This window comes from Pseudonaja textilis, chromosome 10 (assembly GCF_049901715.1).
Source record: "Pseudonaja textilis isolate UNSWEBS1 chromosome 10, rPseTex1.2, whole genome shotgun sequence".
Taxonomy (NCBI): Eukaryota; Metazoa; Chordata; class Lepidosauria; order Squamata; family Elapidae; genus Pseudonaja; species Pseudonaja textilis.
Genome location: NC_141999.1, coordinates 8,222,823 through 8,250,564, shown reverse-complemented (window position 1 = coordinate 8,250,564; position 27,742 = coordinate 8,222,823). Strand labels below are relative to the sequence as shown.

The 27,742-nt window shown below is 42.8% G+C and overlaps 1 protein-coding gene across 1 annotated transcript in view; it reads left to right on the top strand.

Moving 5' to 3' along the window:
- TFAP2E (transcription factor AP-2 epsilon) overlaps positions 1 to 27,507 on the top strand; it is a 75,611-nt gene extending 48,104 nt beyond the window's left edge. The window contains exons 4-7 of the mRNA XM_026702648.2: positions 10,633 to 10,861; positions 11,727 to 11,845; positions 21,512 to 21,653; positions 25,807 to 27,507. Of these exons, the coding sequence (XP_026558433.1) occupies positions 10,633 to 10,861; positions 11,727 to 11,845; positions 21,512 to 21,653; positions 25,807 to 26,095 (779 nt within the window). The 3' untranslated portion in view covers positions 26,096 to 27,507. The remainder of the gene's footprint in view (positions 1 to 10,632; positions 10,862 to 11,726; positions 11,846 to 21,511; positions 21,654 to 25,806) is intronic.
- Positions 27,508 to 27,742: the final 235 nt, after the last annotated feature.

Here is a 27,742-nt window from a genome sequence, read left to right as displayed (position 1 = left end):
CAGAGAGAGGCTGGGTGGGGGCTAAAAAATATATATGCTGAAACAGGAGCTGCAGCTAAGCAATTGAAACCCCAATTCTTTTCAATGCACGTGCTCTGCTTCGGCAGTCCCAAATTTGCCTTTTCAGGAGGCAACTGGACTTTCATGTTTTTTCTTTGAAGACGTTTCGCTTCTTATCCAAGAAGCTTCTTCAGCTCTGACTGGATGGTGGGGAACGGAAGGATTGATATTCCTCGCAGACAGCTGCTCATTTGCATCCTTTTAGTGGGTCATTGTAGCACTTAGAGGTTTATCTGTGTCCTCAGGGTCAGCTGAGTAGTGTACCCTGTTCCTGTAGTCTGCAATTTCCCCACCCCCCAGAAATCCATTCCTACTCCCACACCATTCAAAGGGAGTTTATCCCAAATTGCATAGCTAAAAGTCTGTATAGATTCTCAGTCATTGGGGTCATGGTTGCCACAGGAGGCAACTGGGCTTCCTTGGTTTTTTTTTTCCTCTGAAGATGTTTCGCTTCTCATCCAAGAAGCTTCTTCAACTCTGATGTTTGGTTTGGTTTAAACTCTGAAGAAGTTTCTTCAGCTCTGACCTTTGGTTTAAAGGCGGGTGTTTCGCAACCCTTGCCAACTTTAAAATGCTTGGACTTCATCTTCCAGAATTCTCCATCTGGTTGAGAAACGTTGGTTTAACGGTAGGAAAAGTGGCCTGTGTGGGATAATAGACCTTCTTTCATGAATCCTTCCCTATTTTCTATCTCCCCCATGATGGTGGCAAGGGACGCCCCAAATAACAGGGAAAACTGCAGTCCAGTGTAGCCTTTTGGGGGGAGGGGGGTTATTTATATGTGCATCTATTTACATACATTATTGATAAAATATACATCCCCCACTTTTCAGCTTTGTTTTTAGAATAAACTCCCCAAACCCAGTTTAAAACTCAAAAAGGATAGCAAGTGGAAGAAAGGCTTTTATAATTCTTTCTTCATCTCCTGTTGCTGCTGCTTTGTTCCAAATCGCCCCAAAGCAGCCATTTTGTGAAACAGCGGCTGGCATCTCCCGTGCAACTTTGTGCGATGGATTTGCGCAGTGTTTTAGGATCCGTTCACAGACTAGATTTGGGGAGAAAGCTGCCTGGCACCCAAAATTGCTCAGGGAAGCAGCAGCAGAGTAGAAACCATGTTAAGCTGCTAGATAGAAACGGATGGAAAAAAATATCTGATATGTATATTCCTAAGTGGCTCTATGCAGCTCTTTCATCTGCTGCCCTATCAGAGCGGTGCAGGGGCTGGCACCTCATCTGCCCCTGAGCTGGCTGAAGAGAGGCCACGGCTCCAAAGATACTTGTCTTCCCATTCTTCAAGGTACAATCAAATCAAATCAAATTTATTTCTATTATGGTCATAGATTGGCGAGGGTGGCACGGTCACTCAGCAGGGAAGACTCTGCGCTTGTTGGATGGAAAACTGGCAGCCCAGGTTTGAGAGCTGAGCTCCATACGACAGGGTGAGCTCCTGTCCTCACGCCAGCTCTGGCCTACCTAGCAGTTCCAAAGCATATAAATGCAAGTAGATAAAGAGGTACCACTTTGGTGGGAAGGTAACAGAGCTCTGTGACATCATGCTGACCACATGACAGCGGAAATGTCTTTGGACAGTGCTGGCTCAATGGCTTTGAAATGGAGATGAGCAGCATTTAGGTCTTTTAAGACAATGCAATGATTCCAAACCGATGACATGTTTAAGCCCACTTTCCAGCTCAGCCTCTTCTACAGATCCTAAAAAAACTAACAGAAGCCACAATGACATCACACATGTCATGATATCCTCATGCAAATGGCATGAATCATGCAACGAACAAATAATGGAAATTGGTGTCATTTGTACAGTGATGTCATGAGCTCTGTGACGGCATTTCCCTGCCCTCTTGGTTGCTGGAAATAAGCTGCTGACTCGATTCGATTCGATCTGGATTGCTTTACTTCCATTGCAGGAAATGTGTAAGTTATGAAGTACATCATACATATGATAAACTGGCAGAATAAGGCATGATGCTTTTTCATACATAACGATTAGACTATTAAAAATGAATAAGGAAGGAGTTCTAGAACAAGGTAAGCAAAGGCGACTGAAAGGTTCCAATTGCACTTTCCAAGGCCAATAAACTTCAAACAGGTTTTCTTGACTTGCTATGACCTATCTAATAGCTACCGGGGGGCAGGGGGTGGACACATAATTTGAATCTTCCCTCAAATACATCTGCCTAGAAATTGCATTCATCATAAGGAGTCTCCCTATAAATTCCATTTGTCAAAACAATTGACAAGATACATTATCTGTTGCTTTGAAATTAAATTCTACCCCAGATGGTTTATGCCGGGATTCAAAAGAAACTCACGAATAAGTGGATCCTTAGTCTTGGTGTCCAACTGGCCTTGTTTTGGCATGGAATGAAGTAAACCAAAGAGAATCAGGGCGGGACAAACTGAGTTTGTTTCTGAAGCTTTCCTGTTTTCCCTGGCTACCTTCATGTTTTGCTAATATCAAATTCCTTCTCCACAATCACCTCAGTGCTCCTCTGCAGCACCCACATCTTCTTGCATAGGTTTTAATACATTAGAATGCATTAGGTTTATGTATTTAAAATATTTATACTCCATCTTTCCATCCATTTCAATCCAATATTGTTGCTTAACTTAACCCATGCATAAAACCATCTGTAATTAAACAAGGACAAACCCAAAATACCATCAAAGCCAACAGGAATAAACAGGGTTACAAAACCTGGCAAGAGACAGATTTTGTGTAGCTCTCTTCACTTGATCCTCACATCCCCAAATGTACCTGTGTGTGGGTGTGAGAGAGAAGGGGGAGGGAGGGGAGGGGGAGAGAGGGAGGGAGAGAAAGAGGGAGGGGGAAAGAGGGAGGGAGGGAGGGAGAAAGAGAGAGGGGGAGATAGAGAGAGAGAGAGAGAGAGAACGCCAAATAGACCAAACAGGAGAAATGACTAGATTCTACTTTATTATAAGGTTACATTAATAGAATCCCTTCAAATCAGACAATACAAATTTCTCGCCATCTCTTTTTACCACCTGATTAATTAGGATGGATCCTTTCTGAGTTTCTCTCTTTGCCTGTTATTCAATTTGTGGGGTCCCCCAACTTTTATCTGACCTTTCCTAGGGAGCATCTCGTCCCACAGTCTCCCAAGTCATTCCCACATACTATTACAATTGTGTGATATGGATGCATGTGCACACAGGGTGGAGCTTGGATTGTACGGCTGCAACCACCGTCTCGCTTGTGTTAGTTAACTCCTTCCTGTGGATGCCACTGGGGTGTAGCCTATTGTAGTATCGTGTCAGAGGCCAAAAGTACATTGTGTTAGTCTAGTACCCAGGCTCTGGCTAAGAAAGTACCATATTTTTCATACTTTGCTAAAAAGGATTCTACCCCACACCTAACCAACAATGTTCCACTTTAAATGCTCCCTCAAAAAGAAGCATCTAAAAAGAATCCATTTTTAAATATTTCTGTGCATGAAAAGGAATAAGCAATTCTAAAAGCTGAGTACACATTGGGAATCTACATTTTTAATATACAGGTAGTCCTCAGCTCACGACGGTAAATGGAGACCATGGTTTTTGTGGAAATCACTACAGTTAAGTAAATCATGTGGTCTTGGAGTAAATCTGGCTTTCCCAGGTGATTTCACTTGCCAGAAGTTGGATGAGAAGGTCACAAATGGCCACCACAGGACCCCAGGATGCTGCAACCCTTGGAAATACATGCCAGATGCCAAGCAACCAAATTTGATCAACGTGAGGTGATTATCCAGAGGTGGCATTCAGCAGGTTCTGACAGTTCTGGAGAACCAATAGCGGAAATTTTGAGTAGTTTGGAGAACCGGCAAATCCCACCTCTGACTGGCCCCGCCCCCATCTATTCTCTGCCTTCCATCGAATCCCAGCTGATCGGCTGGGTCTCCTTTGGTTGCCCTGCACAGGAGAACGGAGCTGGAAAGCAGGTTAGTGGGGTGGGGAGGGAATGGAGATTTTGCAGTATATCCTTCCCCTGCCACGCCCACAGAACTGGGAGTAAAAAATTTTGAATCCCACCACTGAATGTGACCATGGGAAAGCTGGATCAGTTTGTAAGTCACATTTTTTCAGTGCCGCTGTAATTTTGAAGGTCACTAAATGAATAGTTGTAAGTTGAGAACTACCTGTAGTTTTAAACTCTTTTTAAAAAACATCTTTTTATAGCATCAAACCATTTAGCGGGGGGGGGGAGGGGAATTGCACACTACAGTTAATGAAACATGATGTTATAATTAGGAGAGCAAAGAAAAAGACTATCTCAAAAACAAAATAACTCCAAAAATTTGATCCTTTCCTGGGCTCTTCGGTCAATTCAAATTTTGACCGACTGTATGTATGTTGCGGCTGCAAATCAGTGTGTAGATTTGTCCTTCCAATTTTGAATAATAATTATTTTAACCATACCTGTGCACAAAACAATCACAATATCTGAAATTTAGATACAGGGAATCTAGCCCACAAAATACCGGTTCCCTTTATGTACAATTGATCTAAAAATCATCATCATTATTTTGTTGTTTTATTTGCCACCAACTCTCTGCGGAGCTACTCTATCTGTTACAATAATAAAAAGGAAGAAAATGAAAGGAGTGTAAACAGGAGTAAAATAATGGTACCATAAAATAAACAATGGAAAAGGAACACAATGAGACTACATCAATATTTATAATCCTATACATTTCAACCCTGAATGTGGTATACAAAAATAAGTCCAGACCATGTGAATTAATATTTCAATTCCTGAATTGCATCTCCAATAAGCAATAACCCTTATTAAACATTCCCTTGGATATCCAGAATATGTGAACAGATTTTTCTGCTGTGTTAACCTCCCTTAAGATAAAAGGAAATTACTTTCCTATTCTTTAAAGCAACCTTCTACTGCTTTAATAAAAACAGAATGTTGTTATTCCAAAGGCTCTTTAGGGAAAGAGTTCATATCAATCCCATAACTTCCTCCAACTTCTTAAGAAAAAAACCCACTGCTTTAGGAACCATCAAAAAGCCAGGGGATTTCAGAATGAGATCAAAGCAAAACAATCTGAATAAAAGGGACTTTACTAATATAACAAGAAGAATTCTCAGAGAAATCAAAATCAGTTCTAAGTTCTACAAACATTTTAAAACAGCTCTATCAGGACAAAGTTGATCCAAAATAATGAGATTATCAAAAGTCCAATTAACCCTAATCCTGATACGGCTTTACCAACTATTGTTTATTTTCTGTCCATTGTGCGTCTATTTAATATATTGCCAAATTTCCATTTGTGGCAGTTTCTAGGAATCTATACTCAGCTAACCAAAGCTTCAAAACACAACCTAAACCTCAAATCGCTAACTGAATTATTTGACTAAGATAATTTTAATCAACTTTTTCTTGTTTCCGTTGCATCCTTATTTAATACATTGTGAAATTTGCCAGTTGTGAGAATTTTTAGGCATCTATACCCAGGTAAATGAAGCATCACAATCCAACCTAAAGGTCAAATCACTAACTAAATTTTACTACATTAGTTGACTAATTTTTTTTAATCAGCCTAATGTCTGTGGAGATTCTCAGTCATCCAGGTCATAGTTATCCCAAAGGTGCTTTTTCCAGAGGCAACTGGACTTTCTGGTTTTTCTTTGAAGACATTTCACTTCTCATCCAAGAAGCTTCTTGGATGAGAAGTGAAACTCTTTCAAAGAAAAACCAGAAAGTCCAGTTACCTCTGGAAAAAGCACCTTTGGGACATTTTAATCATCTTGTTTATCTACTTTCTGTTGTGTCCCTATATAATACGTGGTCAAATTTACCACTTGTGAGAGTTTATAGAAAACTATTTCCAGGTAAACGAAGCATAAACATAAATCTCTATAAAACACAACATACCATTCACATATAAAAGAATGTTATCATTTGCTTTTCCTGTTATAGATCTGAAGGAATTTGGCAACAGCTTTTCAGACTAACAAAATCTTATTAAAAGATACAGGTTCACTTCATCAGAGGCATGGATTGTCGACTCTGATGTAGAATTTAAATTGGCAAAAAGGGGAGAAGGGAAGAGAAGACTGGTTAGTTATGCTGATACAGGTTATTTGTGAGACAGATCATAAATATTTTATCAATTAACAGTTGTAACAGTCATTGCAATCTAACCCAATATCCTGCTTAATAATACTGATAATATTTCATTTTTTCCACAGTGATTAATTAGAGATCTGAAATGAAGTGTCCTATGTTATGACCCACCATTATGAGCTTTTTAATAATTTTAGGATTCCTGATAGTTTCAGCAAGAACTATTAAAATCAAAAGTCAAAAGAGAACATTCTTGACATATGCCAAGGCATAGATTTAATCCAGAAGGAGACATACTATTATTAACCACATGTGTTCACAGATAATTCAAAACATGTCTATTCAGAATATATTTAAAACATGGGGCAGATTCATAAATCAACACCTGTTTCAGAAACTACCAAAAATGCCATAGCAAAAGTTTCCCCAGCTTTCAAAAAACTGCTGGCTGCTGGATTCTATCCGCTGTGAATTGAAAGAATTATATCAGTTACAAATATAATATGGTATTGTTGTAATCTGGACTGCATATAAACCCAATTTGAACTGGGCTCATAGTAACTGAAAGAACAAGCAATAAACCAGTAGCCAAAGTAGCTATTAAAATCTTAAACACCCCAATTGATTAAAGAATTAGGTTGTAATTGAAACCAAGAGTCGGGTCTTCATCCAGTTTAAAGAAGGGGAAAATTCATATTTATAAATGTGCAAAGCATCAGGATCTATACATCAAGGAAATATGCATGTGTTAAGATAAATTGAATTATTAAAATATTGCATTTTATTGAAGTTGTAAATGACAAATGAGGTTGGTGTTACTTTAATGGATCTTTTAAAAATCGTGAAACAAACAAAAAGCATTACAAGATTTTTTTAGTGCAGCTTGTCAATTAAAAAAAAAAACATACCAGGGAAATATCTGCCCAAATTCACCTGAAAACTATGTACAAAAGTGTATGACTCTATGGCATTATTATTATTATGTTTGGCAAAAACTGTATATTAGGCAAAATTGCAAACCAAATGGGAATGTTAAAAGAAATGTGCATAGAATGACCTAACAATGATCTAATCCTCAATCCTACAACTGAAGCAAGAATGTTGGTTCCTAAGCAAGGTGGTTGTTAAGTGAATCACACCCAATTTTATGACCTTTTTGCCATGGTTGTTAAGTGAATCACTGCAGTTCAGTGAGGCTTAAGCCAGCGGGGAAGGTCACAAGTGACAATCACATGATCCTAGCATGCTGCAACCATTGTAAATACATGCTAGTTGCCAAGCGCCTGAATTTTGATCATGTAATTGTGGAGGTGCTGTGACAGTTGCATGTCACTTTTTAAAGTGCTATCGTAACTTTGAACGGTGACCAAGTGAATGGTTATAAGTTGAGGATTGTCTGTAGTGCTTGCTTTAAAAAAACAAACTGAAAGAGGATGCAATGAGCTTAGAACGAAAAATTAGAAAGGGAGGCAAACCATAGCTGTCAAATTTCTTCATTCTAGTCTGAGCCAATGTGGAAATATTAGTTCTGATTCCCCCTCCCCCCCCCCACAAAATGGGGGTTGCTTTGGAAACCTTCTCTACCATTCATATAATCAATCCTGGTTGTCAAGCCACGTGACGTGGGCACTGTCTAAATTCTTAATTCATACTTCACTATTCATGACGTGTTTATGAATTCACAATGATGCATTTTATTGGCTGCAAAATGGGTCACACCACTTAATCAGACATCTATCCTTTGCTGTGTAAGAACGCTAAGTTATGTAAGTTGTTTTTGTACAACTGATTGTACGTTCCCAGGCATCACGTACCATATATGACATAGTAGAGCTGTGATCCTCAAACTTGGCCACTTAAAATGAGTGGGTTTCAACTCCCAGAATTTCTCATGCTGGCTAGGGAACTGTGGAAGTTGAAGACAACTTGGCAAGTTTGAGAAACACTGATGCAGAGGAAAACAATTTTTGTTCCTGATCTTGTCAAAACAAATTTTACAAGCGAGGAAGTTTTCTCTTTTCTCTGTTTTTTTTTTTAACCAAAAGAGAGGATTTGTAGAACTGGATGTTCCAAAGTTTAATAGCATAGCAAAAAGTTTTGAAGAGTGCTATGGGGTCCTTAGCGCTCTCTGAGTTTGTGGTTTTCTTGCAGATTTTTAATTACCAAACTAGGTAATATCATCAGAGCTAGAAGGGAGTGGGATTTGCTCTTATTTTTATATACTAGTGTTGGTGAGATTGTTCTTTGGTGTTTTTTTGATGGTTCTTAAAGAGCTTTGGCCAGGAACTAAATAATAAGAATCCCTTGGACTTATTCATTTGTTGTGTATATTGTATTTTTCTTTTCAAAGAAGCCTATGCAGGCTGCCCATCATTTCATCCCACATAAGCCCCGTGAGATACATTGGGGTGGCCTTGGCCCAAAGTGCGCAATTGGATCCTGGGCTTCCCTTGACCGAGTCCAACGCTTGTACTAAGTTGCTACCATGGATGCCAGTGGGGATGGTTGAGTTCCTGTAGTCCAAACGAGATCTGTTCAGATTAAGTCAAGCCATCCATATTCAGGAATTAGCTTGGCAATTTGAGTGAACTGACTTCATTGCCTGTGGTGCCTTGGCAGGTGTGGAAGTTGAGCGATCTAATTGCTATTCTCATCCTTCTGGTTCACACCAACATATTCCAGACATTTCTCCACTTCCTCTCCACTCAGTTTTGTAACTGCCGTTGTTGCTTCACAAAGTAAGGATAAGAAGCTTCCGCTCCCTACATACACGTCCTATGTGGTTAAGAAATTTCATATTCTCAGTTTGTTTTATGAGACCGTTGTTCAGTGTACAGTAATGTACAGGTCGCCCTTAACTTACGACCAATTGTTTAGCAACTATTCAAAGTTAGACGGTGCTGAAAAAGGTCACTTGTAGGCTTTGCAGATTTGTGTCCTTCCCAACTGGTCTCTGCAAAGTTACAGCAGGGGGGAGCGGGGACTGGATTCACATAATGATTGGGATTTCTAAACAGCCACGGTAAAACAGTCATAAAATCAGGTACAACTCACATAATGACTATATTGATTCCCTCAACACTGTTCAACTATTACAAAGTCTGCACTACTATTACTCTTAATCTTCTCATCACTCCTTATCACCCATCCCCTCCCACTTGTGACTGTATGACTATAACTTTGTCACTTGTATCCTTACCATTTATATTGATTGTTTCCTAGTATGATTTGATTGCTTATTGTACCCTATTAAGTGTTGTACCTGATGATTCTTGACTCTTGGCGATGTATCTTTTCTTTTATTGTATACTGAGAGCATTTGCACCAAGACAAATTCCTTGTGTGTCCAATCACACTTGGCCAATAAAGAATTCTATGCTATTGCTTAATGACATAAGTTTGGAAATCAATTGTGATTGCAAGTTGAGGATTAGCTGTATATTGTTTTACTTTCTTACAAATAGTAACAAGGTGACCTGCCATATTGGAAGACCCTGCAAGTCAGGGTGGGCAACTAGGGCCCCTTTATGACCTTTGGCCTTCAACTTCAACTCCATTTTGGCTCAGGAATTTTGGGAGTTGAAGTCCATAGGTCATAAAGCCACCATAGTTGCCCTCCTCTGCACCAGATCATTCTTCTTAGAGACCCTGGACTTTTGTCCCCAAATCCTACCTTGATGTAAATTACATCCATGTCATTTAACTCCCATACGAGCCACCAGAACATAGGAGTGGTGCATTTCGCCCACACTGGCATGTCCATCTATGTAGGTTAAAGATGAGAAACAGCATTAATTGAAGTTTGTTCTAGGATGTCAATCTCCTTCAGTTCCAGGGATGTCCACAGGCCATGCTAAAAAAAGTCAAGATGGTAGCCACAAGTGCCACACCTGTGGATACCCCTGTTGACCACACCAGACAATGATAAGCTCATGAGAATTACAATCCATCCACAACTGGAGGATTAATATTGTTCCAACTCTCAGAAATTGGTAAACAGCAAATGAGTTAGTTGGGATTGATAAGTATTATTGGAATATGTTCCCCAAAAATCCACTCATTCTGCTATAACACTAATAGAATTTGTTACTAGAGGAAATGATCTTATATTAGACATGACTTCTCTGCCATATGTGTCTCCTTTCTCAGCTTTGGACAATCTCTTTTAGAAGTTTATTTTATGCTGAAAAGGTATTACTCTTTGTCTTTGCTCTTACTAGTTAGCACTCGTCTTTCCCATGTTCTTTTTTCAACATTAAACAAAGGTGAGACTCTGAACATCTTAAAGACTACTGACAAAAACTTTGATGGATTGGAATGATTTTGCTGAAGAATTGTTCTCATTAAATCTGGTCTAGTGCCCTGTTTAGGATTCTTATTCCCCGGCTGTGTTATTACAGAATGGCTGCTTAATCCTAAGTCAACCCATGCTTCTTTGTAGCTCCTTCATTCCCTCGTTTGTTCTGATCTTCTAGTGCCCATCCCTTCGAAGGCCAACGGGACCACCATCTCTTCCCTGACCATGAACAAGGACACCCTGATAGGAGGGGTGACCAATCCAAACGAAGTCTTCTGCTCTGTTCCTGGGCGATTGTCCCTCCTCAGCTCCACCTCCAAGTACAAAGTGACAGTCGGCGAAGTTCAGAGGAGGCTCTCGCCCCCAGAATGCCTCAACGCTTCTCTCCTTGGTGGTGTCCTTCGGCGGTAGGAATTCACACCATCCGTTTGTTTAGTCTGTTAAACTGGATCTGTTTTTTATAGTCGTGAATTTCAGATGGGCGCCATATGAACTGAATAAAAAAGTAATGAAAGAATAAATAAGAGAGCTGGTCAGCCAAAGTACCTTTGGTAAAATCTTACCCAGAACAAATTGACCCCAGGTTTACAAACAACTATATGGGTAGTCCTAGACTTACAACCGTAATTGAACCCGGAATTACAGTCACAAGTTGTGGCATCTGTCACTGAATCATATGACCATGCTTGATTGTAAAACCTTTTTTGCAGTGGTCATTAAGCAAACATCATGGTCATTAAGTGAACTCCGCAGTCATTTAGTCAAGGTCAGAATTGTCAAATGGATTCATTTGACTCGGTAGGCATTTTTTTTGCTGGAAACTGGAAATAAACACCAGAAATTGGCAAGAAGTACCAAAAATTGCAGTCACATGACCATGTGACATTGGCAAAAGGTGTATATGAGAGCTGATTACCAAGTGCCAAAAATGTGATCACATGACCACAGGGTCGGGGTCATTAGTAAGTCCACAGTCATTAGTAAGTCCACAGAATAAGTAGCCCTCCGGTGGTTTGGTGTAATTTTGAATGGTTGCTAAGGGAGAAGTTAAGCAAGGACCATTTGTATGTGTTTTTTATATTAATTTTGATGCATATAAGAAGTTGTTACCATGGATCCCTACTATATTTTAATTGCAAAATTTACAAATAGTCCTATGACTTTTCCTAGAATTGTTGGAGATCAGATTTTGGAAATTAAGGGTTCCTTAGTTTGTTTGTTTGTTTTTAAATCCCATTCAGATTGTTTCATTTTTCTACTTTCCCGTTTTAGGGCAAAATCTAAAAATGGTGGAAGATGTTTAAGAGAAAGGTTGGAGAAGATAGGGTTAAATCTACCAGCTGGAAGGCGCAAAGCAGCAAATGTCACCTTGTTAACCTCCCTGGTGGAAGGTAAGGTTATTCGTGTTTGGCCTGGCAAGGTGTTCTTTTGGGGTTGTGTGGTGATTTAAAACATCTTGTCTTTTTGGACTGCATTCCACAGACAACCCTGGATAGAGGATTAAAAAAGGAGATTATTTCAGTTCAATTCAAAGTTTGATGCTTATTTTGGGGTTGAGCCATCATCATCTCCTTAACGCAAGAGTGAGCCATCTATAGCCTACTGCCTGCTGGTTGTTTATTTCCCACGATCTGACAGCCAAACATTGATGAAACGGAGGCATAATTTCTACTGGGCTTTGTGAGGAAATAACAGGAAAACTGCAACCCATGAGGCAGAATTTGCATTATTTCCCCCAAATAAAACATGCACGCAATACAAACACTCACCCGAGAGCAATCATTGTCTTGTTGCCCTACCACTGCAGGTGCCACCAATGCAGAGCATGTATAACAGTGTCCCCTAAGAACGCAACATGTTACAGAGGCAAGTTCTCAGAGATGGATGCAATTAGCAGTGTTGATATAGAGCAGAGTCCTTCACACATCTTAACCCAAAATCATTAATCACAGGGACAGGCAATTTGGTGGTCTCCAGAAGTTTTGGACTTTCATTCCCATTAGCCTCGGGCTTGTAGGGGCACTGAAAATCAACTGTAAGAATTACAGTCCAGAGCAGTGGTTGCCAACCAATGAGCTGGGGACCACTGGTGCTCGTTGAGAAAATTTTGGTGGTCCACAGAGAAATGTCGCCCCCGAAACAATTAATCCAGGCTGCGCGGGAACACAAGGCTGCGCTGCCCACATGGCCCGTGGGAACACAAGGTTTGCGTCACTTGCATTGCGAACAACACGGGGTAGTGAGGGGAGGGGGGAAAGGGAGGAGGGGGGAATTTGCCCCACTCACCCCATGTGCCTCGCCTGACCCCCGGGCTGCTTCTTTCCGCTTCTTTTTTCTTCTGCTTTTGGCTCCTTTCTCTCCCCCAAACTCCGCCAGAAATGAGTCTTTGGGACCCTGCAAGGCCCCCTGCTCCAAGGGGCTGCACAGACAAAGACTCATTTCTGGCAGAATTTGGGGGAGAGAAAGAAAGACTTCTTCTGCTTCTGCTGCTTTCCTTGCATGAAACCAAAAGTCTCTCTCTCTCTCTCCCCCTGAGAACGGAGCTGGAGACGGTATCCTGCAATCCCAAATAAAGAATGATCAATTGGTAGGAAAATGGGGTGGGGAATTTTCCTGCAGACTTTTGGGGGGATTTTCCCAGGGTCTCTGGTCCGCGGGATTTAAAATTATGAGTTTGGTGGTCCCTGAGGTCCAAAAGGTGGCCGACACCTGTTCCAGAGCATAAGGAGAACAGAGGGGAAAGCAAGGATATCAAAGACCTCTAGTGGACATCTCAATGCAAAACCACTGCAGTCTGGACCTGTCTACTCCTGCACACCTTGGTATTGCCATGAAGAGAAATGGACTTCAGAGGACAGCCTGTATCAGGAAATAGAGTATCAGGAAATCATTGTGATTAAACAGCTCAAACAGACTGTGAAAAAGGAATATCTTTGACCTTAATATTCATGGAAAAGGTGTATGTCTAGTTTAATGAAAAGAAGGACTAGAGGTGACATGATAATGGTCGTCCAAATATCTAACGGGCTGCCACAAAGAAGAGATGGTCAAGCTGTTCTCCAAAGCACCTGAAGGCAGGACAAGAAGCCATGGATGGAAATTTATCAAGGAGAGAAGCAACCTAGAATTAAAGGGAAATTTCCTGACAGTGAGAACAATTAATCAGTGGAAGGGGCGGGTGCTCCATCACTGGAGGTTTTTAAGAAGAGATTGGACAACCATTGTCTGAAATGCTTTAGGGCAGTGGTCCCCAACCCTTTTTGTACCACAGCCCAGTACAAAATGATCCACGGACCGGTATCGGCATCAGCACACACAACCAAGGCAAGGCGAGCCGAGTGACCGGCCAGCCAGCCGTCCCCCGCTTCTCCCCGCCACCTTCAACTCCTCCTTTGTACCTTCTCGCGGTCGATGGGCTTTTCAGGCTCTTTCTTAATCTCCTCCTGAGTAACGCGAGAATCCACCGCCATTGGGACGGCTCTTTATTCGAAGCCGCTCCCCCCCTTCGATGAAACTAAGGCGCGAGGATTCCTTCAGAACCCAAACACCGCTTTCCAACCGACGACCGACAAGCTCACCCAGAAGCACTTTCTCAAGCGCCATCGAAACAAGATGGCGGCGCCCAAGCAAAGTAGGCCCTACTTTCATTCTTTGTGGCGCAGTAGAAAATGATCCACGGACCGGTCCCGGTTCGGGGCCCGGTAGTTGGGGACCCCTGCTTTAGGGTTTCCTGCTTGAGCAGAGGGTTGGACTAGTAGATCTCCAAGGTCCCTTCCAAGTCTGTCAATCTTTTCTGTGCCTCTGGCTTTCTACTTTGTTTGTGGGAAGCTTGAAGAGTTCTTCCAAATTTCTCTTGGTAGTGTTGTTTGCGCTGATTAGCTAGTATAGGCAGTCCTCAACTTACAACCATTCACTTAGTGGCCATTGGAGATTACAATGGGAGTGTGAGAGGATTTATAACCAGTCCCATCACTGATGACTATCACAGCATCCCCACAGTCACATGATCAACATTTGGGCGCTTGGCAACCGGCGTGTGTTTATGTTGTTTGCAGCATCCCTAGGTCACGTGATAAGCTTTTACAACCTTCCTAGCCAGCTTCCACCAGGCAAAGTCAATGGGGGAAGCCAGATGTGCTTAACGACTGCTTGATTCATTTAACAAATGTAGTGATTCGCTTAATAACTGACACAGAGAAAAATTGGATGAGGTTCATTTAAACAACTGCCTTGCTTAATAATAGAAATTCTGACTGCAAGTCAAGTGGTAAGGTCTGATCATTGCAGTTAGATTAAATTAACAGAGTTGGAAGGGACCCTTGTAGGTCATCTAGTCCAACCCCCCCAAGCAGGAGACCCTACATCATTTCTGACAAATGCAGAGGTGGCATTCAGCAGGTTCTGAGCAGTTCTGGAGAACCGGTAGCAGAAATTGTGAGTAGTTTGGAATCCCACCTCTGACTGGCCCCGCCCCCATCTATTCTCTGCCTCCCATTGAGTCCCAGCTGATCGGCTGGGTCTTCTTTTGTTGCACAGGAGAACAGAGCAGGAAAGCAGGTTAGTGGGGTGGGGAGAGAATGGGGATTTTGCAGTATCCTTCCCCCGGTCACGCCCACCAAGCCATGCCCACCGAACCGGTAGTAAAAAAAATTTGAATCCCACCACTGGATGACTGGCAGTCCAATGTCTTCTTGGAAGCCTCCTGTGATGGAAGCCCCCACAACTTCTGAAGGGAATTGTTTTGGAGAGTGCTGCTTTCCATCAAGGAAGCCTCTCTGGCTGCCTACACTTTGCAACCGGAGCGTGACGCCCCAGGTGGCTTTCCCTAGACTTGAACAGCAACAAATACTTGGAGCAATGAAAAGCCTGGAGGAGGAGGAGGAGGAGGAGGAGGAGGAGGAGGAGGAGGAGGAGGAAAGGGGTTGGACAGAGGATGATGCAGTGAAAGTGATATTTCTCTTGAAATACAGGCAGTCCGTGACTTGCAACCCCACAACTGAGCCTCAAATTGATGTCGCTAAGTGAGTTTTGCCCCATTATACAACCTTTCTTGCCACGGTTGTTAAGTAAATCTCTGCAGTTGCTAAGTGAATCTGACCTCCCCATGGACTTTTGCTTGCCAGAAGGTCACTAAAGGGGATCCCACCGCGACCGTCATAAAGACGAGCCGGTTGCCAAGCATCTGAATTTTGACCAGGGGATGCTGCAGCGGTCCTAAGTGTGAAAAGCGGTCCCTAAGTCAGGTTTTTTTTCCAGTGCCGTTGTAACCGTGAACGGTCACGAAATGAACGGTTTGCAAACCGAGGACCGCCTGTGCGTACAAGAGCCTCATGCTGCTTCCTTCCCTGGGACAATTTTCACCAAGGTTTTCTTCTTGGAAGGCGAAGGCGATTTGACCGGATTGAGGGAGAACCGGTGAGGGGGAAAGAAAAGGCTGCAGGACTGCCCTGTCACCAACTGCCCATCAGAGGAGTTGGTCACCTGGATGGCTTCGAGGCGAAACGTCACGATGGGCAGAAAGGCCCTCCTTGCGCTGGGGATGGTCTCCGTTCTGCGGTCTATTGTGATGGCAAGGCAGCTGCTGGCGAAGGACAGAAGGAAGCCCCTTGGCTTTGTTGGCAGCAGATGAAACGGGGTGTTGCGGGAGGCTGAGGTTGTTCGTAAAGGCAGCTTTGGGACTGGATGCTCCTGAATGGTTTATTTCCATGAGAAGAGGAGGAGATGGAGGAGGAGGAGGAGGAGGAGGAGGGCAGGGAAACAAGCGATTCGGGCTCAGCCCAGACAGCTGGGAGCTGTCATTGACTGCTGATTGGGGGGGGGTCAGGGTAAATGACAGATGATAGCTTGTTTGCCCAAGGACAATAAGTCCGACCCCACAAAGCATGGCCCTTCCTTTGAGGGCTTCTTCAACGGCAGCCCTCCATTTGCAGGGCTCTTCAGGATAAATGAAGTCTAGGAAAGGGCATTGAGGGTGGGTGGGTGGCCTGGAGGATTTTCACCCCTATTTAGCACTTCCAGGCCTTCCAGGGGGTTGGCATCATAAAGGTCTCCTATTTGCTGTCCGGGCTTTTCCAATGAAGGACGTTGAAATAGATGAGATCACAATTTTACATTGCTGCTTAAACATCCCAGCATGCAAAACCAGGGTCTCCGGTTTTGGCCCAACATTTCCTCTTGTTTCCTTTTGTTTGTTTGTCCCAAAAAAGAAGAAGAAGTTTCTTGGATGAGAAGTGAAATGTCTTCCAAGGGAAAAAAAAAAAAATTCCCTATTGTCTCTTGAAGAAAAAGCACTTTGGGGACAGCCACGATCTGGATGACTGAGAATCTCCATCGGCTTTTGTTCGTTGGTTTGGCGTTTCAGAAAGGCTTTGCTAGATTTGAAGCACCGCCAAATCTTCGGTTCATGGAATGGCCTTCTTTTGGGGAAAAGCAGCCTGGCCTGTTTGCCTTCCTGTTAAGTGTTAACAATCTCCCCCCCCACCCCGACTCGCCCTTCCCAAAAGTCTAGATTAAATAAAGAAGAATAAAAACTGAACTGAACAAGCTCATAAAACAGATAAAACTTATTTAAATGCCCCGAGAAGATTTGCTTGTCATAAGGGTCCGAAGGAAAGCTGGAGAGTGTGTTGAGAATTTGGATCCCTGCAACTGAGAAATGAGTTGGATTCAAAGCTGCCTCCAATTCACTTCTTTGATGAACCTGCAAGTCTAATTGATCATTTGATAACACAGAGACCATGGTGGAATGAAACACTGGGCGTTCCCACAGGGCACCTCAGAGGGCAGGATCCAGGAAAATTTCCCCCAAATTCCCATTTTCAGACGAAGTCTTTGCAATCCAGTAAGAAAAAAGGCAGAGGACATTTTCTGCACAGCAAAGCTCCCGATCTCCTTGGGGCAACTGCAGTCAGGAAGGGAGATCCATCATTCTGTGGAAATGCCCCTGCCTTGGTGAAAATTGATCCAGCTTCAGGCATGGCTGTGGAAGTAATCGGAGCGGATGGGCAATCGATCACACCCAGCTCTCGAACTCAGGTTACACAGACAGAGTTAATTCATCTTCCCTCTTCCCCCTGCTGTGCGGGTTAAGCCATCCATCCTATAATGTGTTAACCTACTTGCTGGCCTCGCTGTCTACCTCTCGGTGCGAGGCCTGGGCCTCTCCGTCAGTCCTTCTGAGCAGAATCGACTATCAAATCCTACAAGGTCCCAGCGCTTATGGTTATACGGGCTGATGCCTGTCAATCTCAGAAGAAAGGCAGCCGATGTCAGAGGGCAGCCAGAGATCTGGGGGAGATCAGTTCAGGTCCAACCACACCAGGAAAGGCCCCTTGGAGACATCACTTTACTCAGTCCAGCCTACCTCACAAGGCTGTTGTAAGGGATAAAGTGGAAGTGGGAATACTCCATGCCAGTGATTCTCAACCTGTTCTTCACCACGGATGACCTCCCTAAATACCTTTTCTGGCCATGGACCCCAAGACCTAACTCAAGATTTAAATCATAACATTTTTTTTCAAGTCTTCGTGGACCCTCTGTAATGACATCGGGGCCACCCAGTGTTGTGGTTTGCCGGCAGCCAGTGTGGATTGCAGAGATATTGGACAGTGAGGAAGAATGGGGACCAGTCAGGGAGTCTGTCGAGGACTTGGACGAGGGTCCTGCATCCGATGCAGGGATGGGGCCAGGACCATCTGAGAGTGGGGTGTTGCCTTCGGAGTCTGGAAGCAGTGAAGGCAAAGGACCCCAGGGAGCCTGTTCCCAGTTGCGCGTGTGCCCAGAGCTGCTAGAAGGCGAGAGCAGCTGAAACAAAAGGGGCGACTCGGGAGTAGGGCTAGGAGGTGATTGCCCCTCCCATCAGGGATAAAAGTCAGACCTCAATGACGAAGAGCTTTGCAGGAAGCAAAGCAGTTCAGTAATCTCTGAGTCCTTCTTGAAGCTCCGTACTCTGGTCGGGTTTTTTTCTAGGGTTTGGGGTTGGTTGATGTTAGCCTTAATTGGACCTCTGTTTCTTGGCAGCATTCTGCAGCACTGAAAAGCGTGTTCTTATCTGGAGGAACTGTGTATAATGAGTTTTGGCTGGGAATGCAAGTAATTCCCAGCGTTGCATTAAAATAGTTTTATTTTTAAAATCAGCTTGTGTTTTATTCAGTTTGACAAAGCCTAGGTCAGAACACACAGGAGTCCTCAGACCACAGGTTGAGAACCACTGATCCAGTAGTGGGATTCAAAAATTTTTTACTACCGGTTCTGTGGGTGTGGCTTGGTGGGTGTGGCAAAAGAAGGATATTGTAAAATCTCCAATCAGAGGTGGTATTTGCCGGTTCTCTGAACTAGTCAAACTTTCTGTTACTGGTTCTCCAGAACTGGTCAGAACCTGCTGAATACCACCTGTGCACTGATCTATACTGTATACCACCTGGATCAATTGAAGGAAATGTGAGATGGAAATACAACACCCACACACAAATACCTACACACACATACTATATACATATACAGTACCTACACAAACACACACATGTATTCCTCAACTTATAATCAGTCGCTTAGTGGCTATTTGAGGTTCCAAGCAGACCTACTTGGAAGGTTCTTACAACCCATAATTGAAGTCCCAATGGTCACATTGGCTCACTTAACAATCACAACGATTCATGTAACAACCGCCACAAAAAAAAGGTATAATTGGGTCAGTCACTTGACTGGCCTGCTTTACAACTGTTAAGTATTACAAGCATAGGATATAACTCAAGGACTACCTATATATATATATATAAATCCATAGCTACTACACTTGCGACAAAGGTCACATCGGCCTACACATTTTTCCTTTGTAGAGTACAAGTAGCCAAATAAAAATAAAATGAAAAAATATTAATAATTATAATTACATGCAAATATAATAAAATAATGCCATCATAAAATGAAGTAAAATTTCGATATATAAAGTAAAAAAAATATTAATAACATAACATACAAATAGCATAATATAGTAAAACAAAAATAATGAAGTGAATTATAAATACTGTAAAAATAATAGCATCAAAAGCTTCAATGCAATTACAGTATTGTCTTTTGCATTAATTTGGCAACAACAATAACAGCACTGAAAGCTGATGGAAAATTAAAACCAAATTATCCTTTTCCAATCCTAAGAATAGCTGTGTAATCTTCTCCCTTGTCTTCCCTTCCTGTTCTCCCCACAATTCTACGTCCTGGTGGCTCTGTGGTGGTGGCCCTATTTTTCTTGCCCTTCCCCCCACGGGACATAATTTGAAGAGATGCACCCCATCAACTCTTGACAACTTGCTCTGCTTTTTAGAATGATGGGCTGTGTTTATGCAGCTCACTTTATCCAAGATGAGGACCCAAAAGCTATGTTAGTCTGTGGCAAAAAAAAAATGATATGGCATCTGGTAGCATCTTATGCCTTTATTGATTCTCTAATCTAATTAAATTTATTTATTTAGCCACTTAGAGTTGTCTTGGCAAGATGGGAAGCATAGAACTCTAATAATAAATACATACAGAATAATTTAAATAACTGCTTATTTCATGCCTGGGGCTTTGGGCGGCATACACAATTATTGTAAAACACAAAGCTAAACAACCAACATAATTCTAACACAACCTCCCAAAAACCAGGTTAAAAAAGTTTTTAAAAAAATGATATTTGTCCAGTCTAACCAATGTGTCTTCTGCATTTAACCAGGTTGGTTAAAACCACAGCAGCTGTATTCGCTGACTTAGTATAAACCTTGGTTAGCTTATTTTGTGACTGAGTGGGTTGGGCCACTGCAGGCTCCCAGTCCCTCTGGCCAGATGGACCCTTACAGAAGGGGAGGGAATGACCAAGTGAGTTGTGTTGTCAATTCCCCACTCCTTTTGCGCTTGCCTCGTGACATAACAGGCAAAGACTTGGGTCATGTCACCTTGACATGCCTCCTGTTCTTATGACAAGAGTTCCTTTTAGTGCAGTCGGTGATGATGGCCCAGTCTCCAATCCCTCTGGATCCCACTGGGCTGGGCGAGGCAGTGAGATGTTGTAGTGGCAGTTTATGACTCCTCTCACACTTGAGTCTAAGATGCTGATGCTGTACAGTTGATCTAATCAGATAATTGGTTCAAATGCAACAAATGGCTACAGGTAGTCCTCCAACTTACAACCATTCATTTGGTGACTGTTTGAATTGGAACTTGCGTTCAGAAGTTGTGGTTACTCCATCACTGGAGGCTTTTAAGAAGAGTAACAATCCGCCAAAAGCAGAACTCTGAGTCAAGTAGATTCCTCAAAGAACATGTTTATTGGATACATCATATTGGCACAGCTAGTGAAAACCAGCTCTAAAAGTTCCCACGGTTTTAGTGCCTACGGTAATTAAAACAGCAAATATTTCCCTCCCCAGACGTCACCCAGTCACCTTGTCCAATGAAAGTAGCTGGTAGGCTGCTTGGTCATCCTTCTCCTCCTTCAACTGCCACCTGTTGGGATGACCTTGGTTGCCATAAGAAAATGTTTTCACCGTTAGCCAGTCTATTTACTTCCCGCTCCCTTTCCCCCCTTCAAAGTTCGTGGCAACTATGAGGCTTCAGCTGGGTTTGCTTCAGAGTTGACCATTGTGTCTGAAATGATGTGTAGGGTCTCCTGCCTGAGCAGGGGGTTGGACTAGAAGACCTCCAAGGTCCCTTCCAACTGTGTTATTCTGTTTCAATGGCACTGAAAAAAGTGACTTATGACCCTTGCACCATCCCTATGCTCACAGGATCCAAATTTGGATGCTTGACAACTGGCATGTCTTTATGATGGTTGCAATGTCCCAGGCTCATGTAAATCACCTTCTTGCAAGCCAAGTCAAAGTCAGCAAAGTCAAAAAGCCAGATTCATTTAACAACCTATTACTAACTTAAAAGCTGCAGTGATTCACTTAAGAACTGTGGCAAGAAAGGTTGTAAAATGAGGCAAAACTCACTTAGCAATGGAAATTCTGGCCCCAATTGTGGTCGTACGTTGAGACTACCTGTACCATCCCAGCTTGATTTTCCTTCTAATTTTCCAGGGGAGGCTGTTCATCTCGCTCGAGACTTCGGTTATGTGTGCGAAACAGAGTTCCCAGCCAAGGCAGCAGCAGAATACCTCTGCCGCCAGCATTCGGATCCCAGCGAGCTCCACGCCCGGAAAAACATGCTTTTAGCAACCAAGTAAGTAATAGGATCCCACCTGTGGTGGAAGACAAGCGAGCATGAAAGTCAGCTTGAAGGATAATGCACACGTTTTTGCAATTATGCATGATGGCAGTGCAGAAAATCCAATAAGTGTTAATAGAAAGCTATATTATTTCTCACAATGGAAAAAAGATGGATGGGGAGAAGTGGATTTGGTGGAAATTAAACTGTTTTATTCAGTTCTGTTTCCATTGGGAAATTGCTCTTGCTTTTTTTCATATGGAAAATAGGGGAGAGGGAAAGGAATATATAGACTTCAGTTTGAAGAATAATTGCGTAAGTGTAGAAATGGTATATAGTAACTAAATGTAATGCAAAAAGTTGAGGCTGTAAATCTAGTTACTATTTCACTGTACTGTACTGGAAAGAGTCAGAAGTCAATGCTTTCCTGTACCCCCTTTTTATTTTTATTTACATTTAATTTATATTATAAAACACCTTTGTAAAATATTGGAAATATTTCATTGAAGGGTTAGGAGTAGTTGCAGGTGGCAAATTATAAATATACAGACTTCTCCATTGCACTGATCATTAAAAGTATAGGTGGTATTCCACCTAATACTACAATCAAGTGGACAAGAAGTAATGGATGCAGCTTATCAAAGAGAGATCCAGTTTAGCTTAAGGAGAAATTTCCTTTTTTTTCCCTGTAAAGTTTTTTTTTATTTTTAAACATACACCAATATCATTTCATGGATAGTGTAGGGTCTGATTTATCATTCATTTTGGTACAAAAATAGTATTGCTACAGATAAAGATTATACTACCTGAGACTTCTCAGGAAACAACAATTGGATGGAAAACTGCTGATGACCTTCAACCGCTGCACCACAGAGAGCATTTTAACATACTGCACCTCTGTATGCTTTGCCAATTGCATAGGGGAAGATAGGACAGCACTCCAGAGGGTTAACATCATTGCCCAGAGGATCATGGGTTGCCCTCTCCCCTCTTTGGAAGAACTTTATAGCTCCCGCTGCCTTAAGAAAGTTCAAAACATTCTCAAAGATCCATCTCATCCTGGGAACCCCCTTTTTTTGAACTATTACCATTTGGCAGACAGTACAGGATAATAAAAACAAGCACAAATAGGCTGAAAAACAGCTTCTATCCCAGGGCAGCAGCTCTGTTGAATTCTGCTGTATAGTGCAGTGTTGGTGTGGTGTCGGGGGTTTTCAATTCAATGTGTGGAGTGTGAAGTATGTGTGTTTGTGTTTATTTTCATGGTCATGATGTGCACTGAAGATGGTGTTTGATTTCATTTGATTTCATTGTACGAGGTGCAATGACAATAAAGTAAACTAAACTAAAACTAAATAAAGATAAATATAAATTCAAAAAGGAAGGAATATGGGAGGCAAGTCAAAAAGAGAAGAAGTGGAATTTCCAAGAGAATGAGAGATGATGGATAGGAAGGATTTTTTTTTTAAAAAAGGCTGTAGAATAAAGGAAAAAATTAGAAATAGGGGACAATATTGTTATACATATTTTTATTTAACATGTCTAAAGTGAATGTTAGAGGATAAGATCAAACTTTGAAAGAGGATCTTTGCTCAATAATTATGCTACTACTATTAGAAGGATATAGCAAATACTGAACAATTGAAAAAGGAAGGATTATGTGTTAATACCAAGGAGAAATTACCTGACAGTGAGAACAATTAATCTGTGGAATGGCTTGCCTCCAAAAGTTGTGGCTCACTGAAGGTTTTTAAAAAGAGATGGGACACCCATTTGTCTGGAATGGTATAGGGCAGGGGTCTCCAATCTTGTCAACTTTAAGACTTGTGGACTTCAACTCCCAGAGTTCCTCAGCCAGCTTTTATAGAAGACAGCAACACCACCTCCTCTATGGATTTCACGATCAGATCGGTAAACATGATAGTCTCTTACTGAGGTAATGGAGTCAGGGAGAGATGCGTTGAGGCATATTTCACAGACAAATATGATGTCGAATTTAGCCATACTTAGTAAGAGGAGAAATTCAGGTATTTTATTTACAAGGCTTCTTGCATTGAGTAGCTTGCATTTAAGGCCAGTTGTAGTTGGAATTGAGGTAGTTGGGGGTGTACATTCCTAGTCTTGGGTGATGGTGGATTGGTTGAAGTAGGGTTGGATGCTAAGTTGTGGGTTGTGTGACTTTCTTTTGATACAGTCTGCATGGTAATCAATGTACAGGTCCTACTCTCCATTGTTTAGACAATTTTTGAGTTCTGTGCATAGTATAAGGGAGCAGGCACGTTGCTGTAAGTTTAGGTTAGGACGAGATTGGAGGTTTTCATGGTTGGTGTTGTTTTTGGCGAGTGAATTTATAGTATAAATGAATTTATGTTTGCTTAATTCATTTTTGCAAATGACCCTGCAGAAGCGTGGGTCCACAGAGCCGTCTCTGTTTTTGAGCTCTCGGCCAATGCGGGAAATGTCAAGTATTTCATCAGGGGAGATGGTTGATGCTTGATAGTCACTGATGATGTTGCGGACAATTGTGATATCATCATTGTTATTGATGTCCTCTAGACCAAATAAGATGGAGTTAGGACGCTTTCGTTCACGCTCGACAGCTTCTCTACGAATCTTAAAGTTGCCAAGGTTGGAGGCTCCTGGTATAGGGTCTCCTCCTTAAGCGGGGGGTTGGACTAGAAGACCTTCAAGGCCTCTTCCAATTCTGTTACTTTGCAATTCTGTAACCATTAGTTTTACAAGTGTTCAAAGTTACACTAGCACAGAAAAAAAGTGAGTTACAACCGGTCCCTACATTTGCAACCATTGCAGCATCCTGGGGTCACACGATCACCATTTGCAACCTTCCCAGCCAACTTCTAACAAGCAAAGTCAACGAGGGAAACTAGATTTGCACTGATTCACTTAGCAGTTGCAGTGATTCGCTTAACAAAAAGGTGATAAAATCAGATGTGTCTCACTGCGTTGCAATGGAAATTCTAGTCCCAGTTGTGGTCGTAAGTCGAGGACCACCTGCACAGAGAATCTTTGCAAAGAGCCCGTAGATCCTTTGGAAAGGTTAGGGAATTATACCTGGGGGGTCTGCAGGAGCATCAGCAAGGTGTCAAAATGAGCATAACTTTGTCGGGTACACGATCACCTGTGCCCTTCTTCCCACCTGAAACATCCCATTTAATATATTTAAATATCATTTATTTTCCAAAGCACCTGAGGGCAGGACAAGAAACAATGAATGTTCAAGGAGAGAAGCAACCTGGAACTAAGGAGAAACTTACTAACAGTGACCAGGAACAGCTTTCCTTCAGAAGTTGTAGGTGCCTCATTACTAGTTGCTTTTAAACAAAGCTGGACGGCACTTGTCTCAGGGCAGTGACGGCAGGGGTGGGATTCTATCGGTTCGCACCTATTCGCTAGAATCAGTTGTTAACATTCTAAGCAGTTCGGAGAACCGGTTGTTAGAAGAAATTACTGGTCTAATCCTGTAAGGAAGGCAGGAAGGAAACATTCTGGTGTTGCTTACAGAAACTGTCTCTCCATTAACCCTTATTACGTCCTTGGAAGGACTAGACTTCCTATCTCAGGAACTTCTCTGGAGTTTTTTCCCCCTCCTTTGCTGGTCCTTTGCTTGTGTGGAGTGACCATTCAAAGTTACAATGGCCCTGAAAAAAGTGACTTATGGCCCTTTTTCACACTTACGACAGTCATGAGAGGCCAGGCGAGGAGATGCATGCCTTGATATGAGTGATGTTGACTTGGCCACACCCAGCCAGTCACATGACCACCAAGCCATGCCCACCAACTAAACCATGCCCACAGAATCGGTTGTTAAAAAATGTAAATCCCACCCGAGTGACGGCGAACCTTTTCACCACTGAGTGCCCAAAGTGCATGTGCCCCACCACCCCATGCATACAACCCATCCCCCATGCATGTATGGCAGAGACCTGAAGACAAGACCAACTGGCCGGTGGGAGGCGCGTGCGCATACACGGCGGAGCTGGCCTGGGGCGATGGGGTGCATGCCCACAGAGAGGGCTCACGTGTGCCATAGGTTTGCCACCATGGGTACAGGGTCTCCTGCTTGTGCAGGGGGCTGGGCTAGAGGACCCCCCAAGGTCCCTTCCAACTCTCTTCTGATTCTCATTCATTTCCCTTTTTCTCACTCCAGGCAAATCTGCAAAGAGTTTGCTGATATGATGGCTCAAGATCGCTCCCCTCTGGGAAACAGCCGCCCGACCCTCATCTTGGAACCTGGCGTTCAGAGCTGCTTGACGCACTTCAGTTTAATCACCCATGGTTTTGGAGGGCCGGCGATCTGCGCCGCTCTCACCGCGTTCCAGAACTACTTGGTGGAGTCCCTCAAAGGGCTTGACAAAATGTTCATGAACAGCACAGGCAACGGCCACTCGGTTGGTGACTCCAAAACCTCAGAAAAGGATGTTAAGCATCGGAAATGACCCCGTCCGCAGGCAGTGACCCTTTGCATCTCCCCATCGGAGGGCTCCTTCTCATTTCCAGGATGTGGGAGACAGGAAGGTCCTTCAACAGCCTTGGAAGTGTTGCGGGGGCGGGAGGAGGGAGATTGATCAACCCTCCTCTCTCCTGCCAGGTTTTCCAAACTGTGACGGATGCATTTTTGAAACCGAGTCGATGAAAAAGAGAAGATTGAAGAAGAAGAAGAAGAAGAAGAAGAGGCCGAGCCAACCTCAGCACCGGAAGAAATTAGTTAGTGGTTCGGGTTGACACATTGGATTTTCCATAGGAGAGACTGGGAAGCCTGGTTATATGTGCAATTATTTTGATGATTTTATGTCTTTCTTTGGGAAAAAAAAATCCGTGCTCAGAAAAGAAAGGTTGGGATTATCCAGGCAGCATTGCCAAGGAGCAAGCAGAGATGAAGAGGCCTTCAGGTAGAATCTAGAGAAGGCCTTTTCAGAATCAGGGTCTGTTTAGAGTCAAAAAGTACTGGATTTTTTTGATTCATGCAACTGGCCCGGACACCTGCAACAGAGAGAGAGAGAGAGAGAGAGAGATGAGAGAGAGAGAAGGCTCCATCAGCACTTCTTTCCATCACGATCTTACAAATCACAATTCCTAAAGTTTGACGTGGCTTTCCTTTGCTACAATTTTGTGGCGAAGAAAACATCCCAGGGATACCATCTTGGGAAATGTTGTACAACTCTGTTTACCCTTTTTTGGGGGGGAGGGTGCAGTGAGGCCTCATGGTGGAGGTGCTGATAGAGCCATCTTGGTAGCCCCCACCCCAACACGAAAGGGGACAAAATCCCTGCTCTTAGCCACCCTCTCTTCCAGCCAAGTGTCACTTCAAGTTTCTCTGCAGGTGAGAGAGGTCGCCCAACCCAGCCTCCCTTCCCAAGTTCTGAAACATTCACAATGCTATTAATGTTAAATAATGGAACAATAAATTAATAATTGATCTGAAGCACAAGACTAGCCCTTGAAGGAGAGGCCAAACGGAACTATAATAAAATGTGTATATATTTATTTATGTGTAATTAAATAAATAAAAAAAAGTTTTAACATGTCCAGTGTGCATTATTTAAAATGACTTTTAAGTTCGGATCTTTAGGGTTGTTGTTTTTTTGTTTCTTCCCCATTAGGAAAAGTAAAGTCAGTCCTTGCCATTTTCGGGGATGAGGTTTTGGAATGCACACAGGGTAGCATGGATTACAGTTTGCAATGCGCATAAATTAAGAGGCATTTCAGCACATTTGGAATTCTCCTCTCCCCCCCCCTCTTCTGCCTTTTGTACTTCCTGTGGTTTCTCTGGAAAAGCGGCAATAGATGTATGAATTCCACCCAACAAAAATGTCACCGTTATTATCTGAATAAAATCTCTTTTTATGTACCACCATCTCCAGACCTGTATTTTATTACGGCAGAGAATGGTGCGAGGTGGAAGGGAGTGATTCCGGCTTTTGCCTGAAGTTTTAAGCCTAGTCTAAGGCTTACACAGCAGCTGTAACGGCATTTCCTACTCGATAACGGTGACACGTTGCATTGCTGCAATTCAGCCGTGAGGCTGGGAAAGATCCCAGGGACATCAACGCAAAATGGTGATGGGAAGGGTTGTTTGTAGGTGG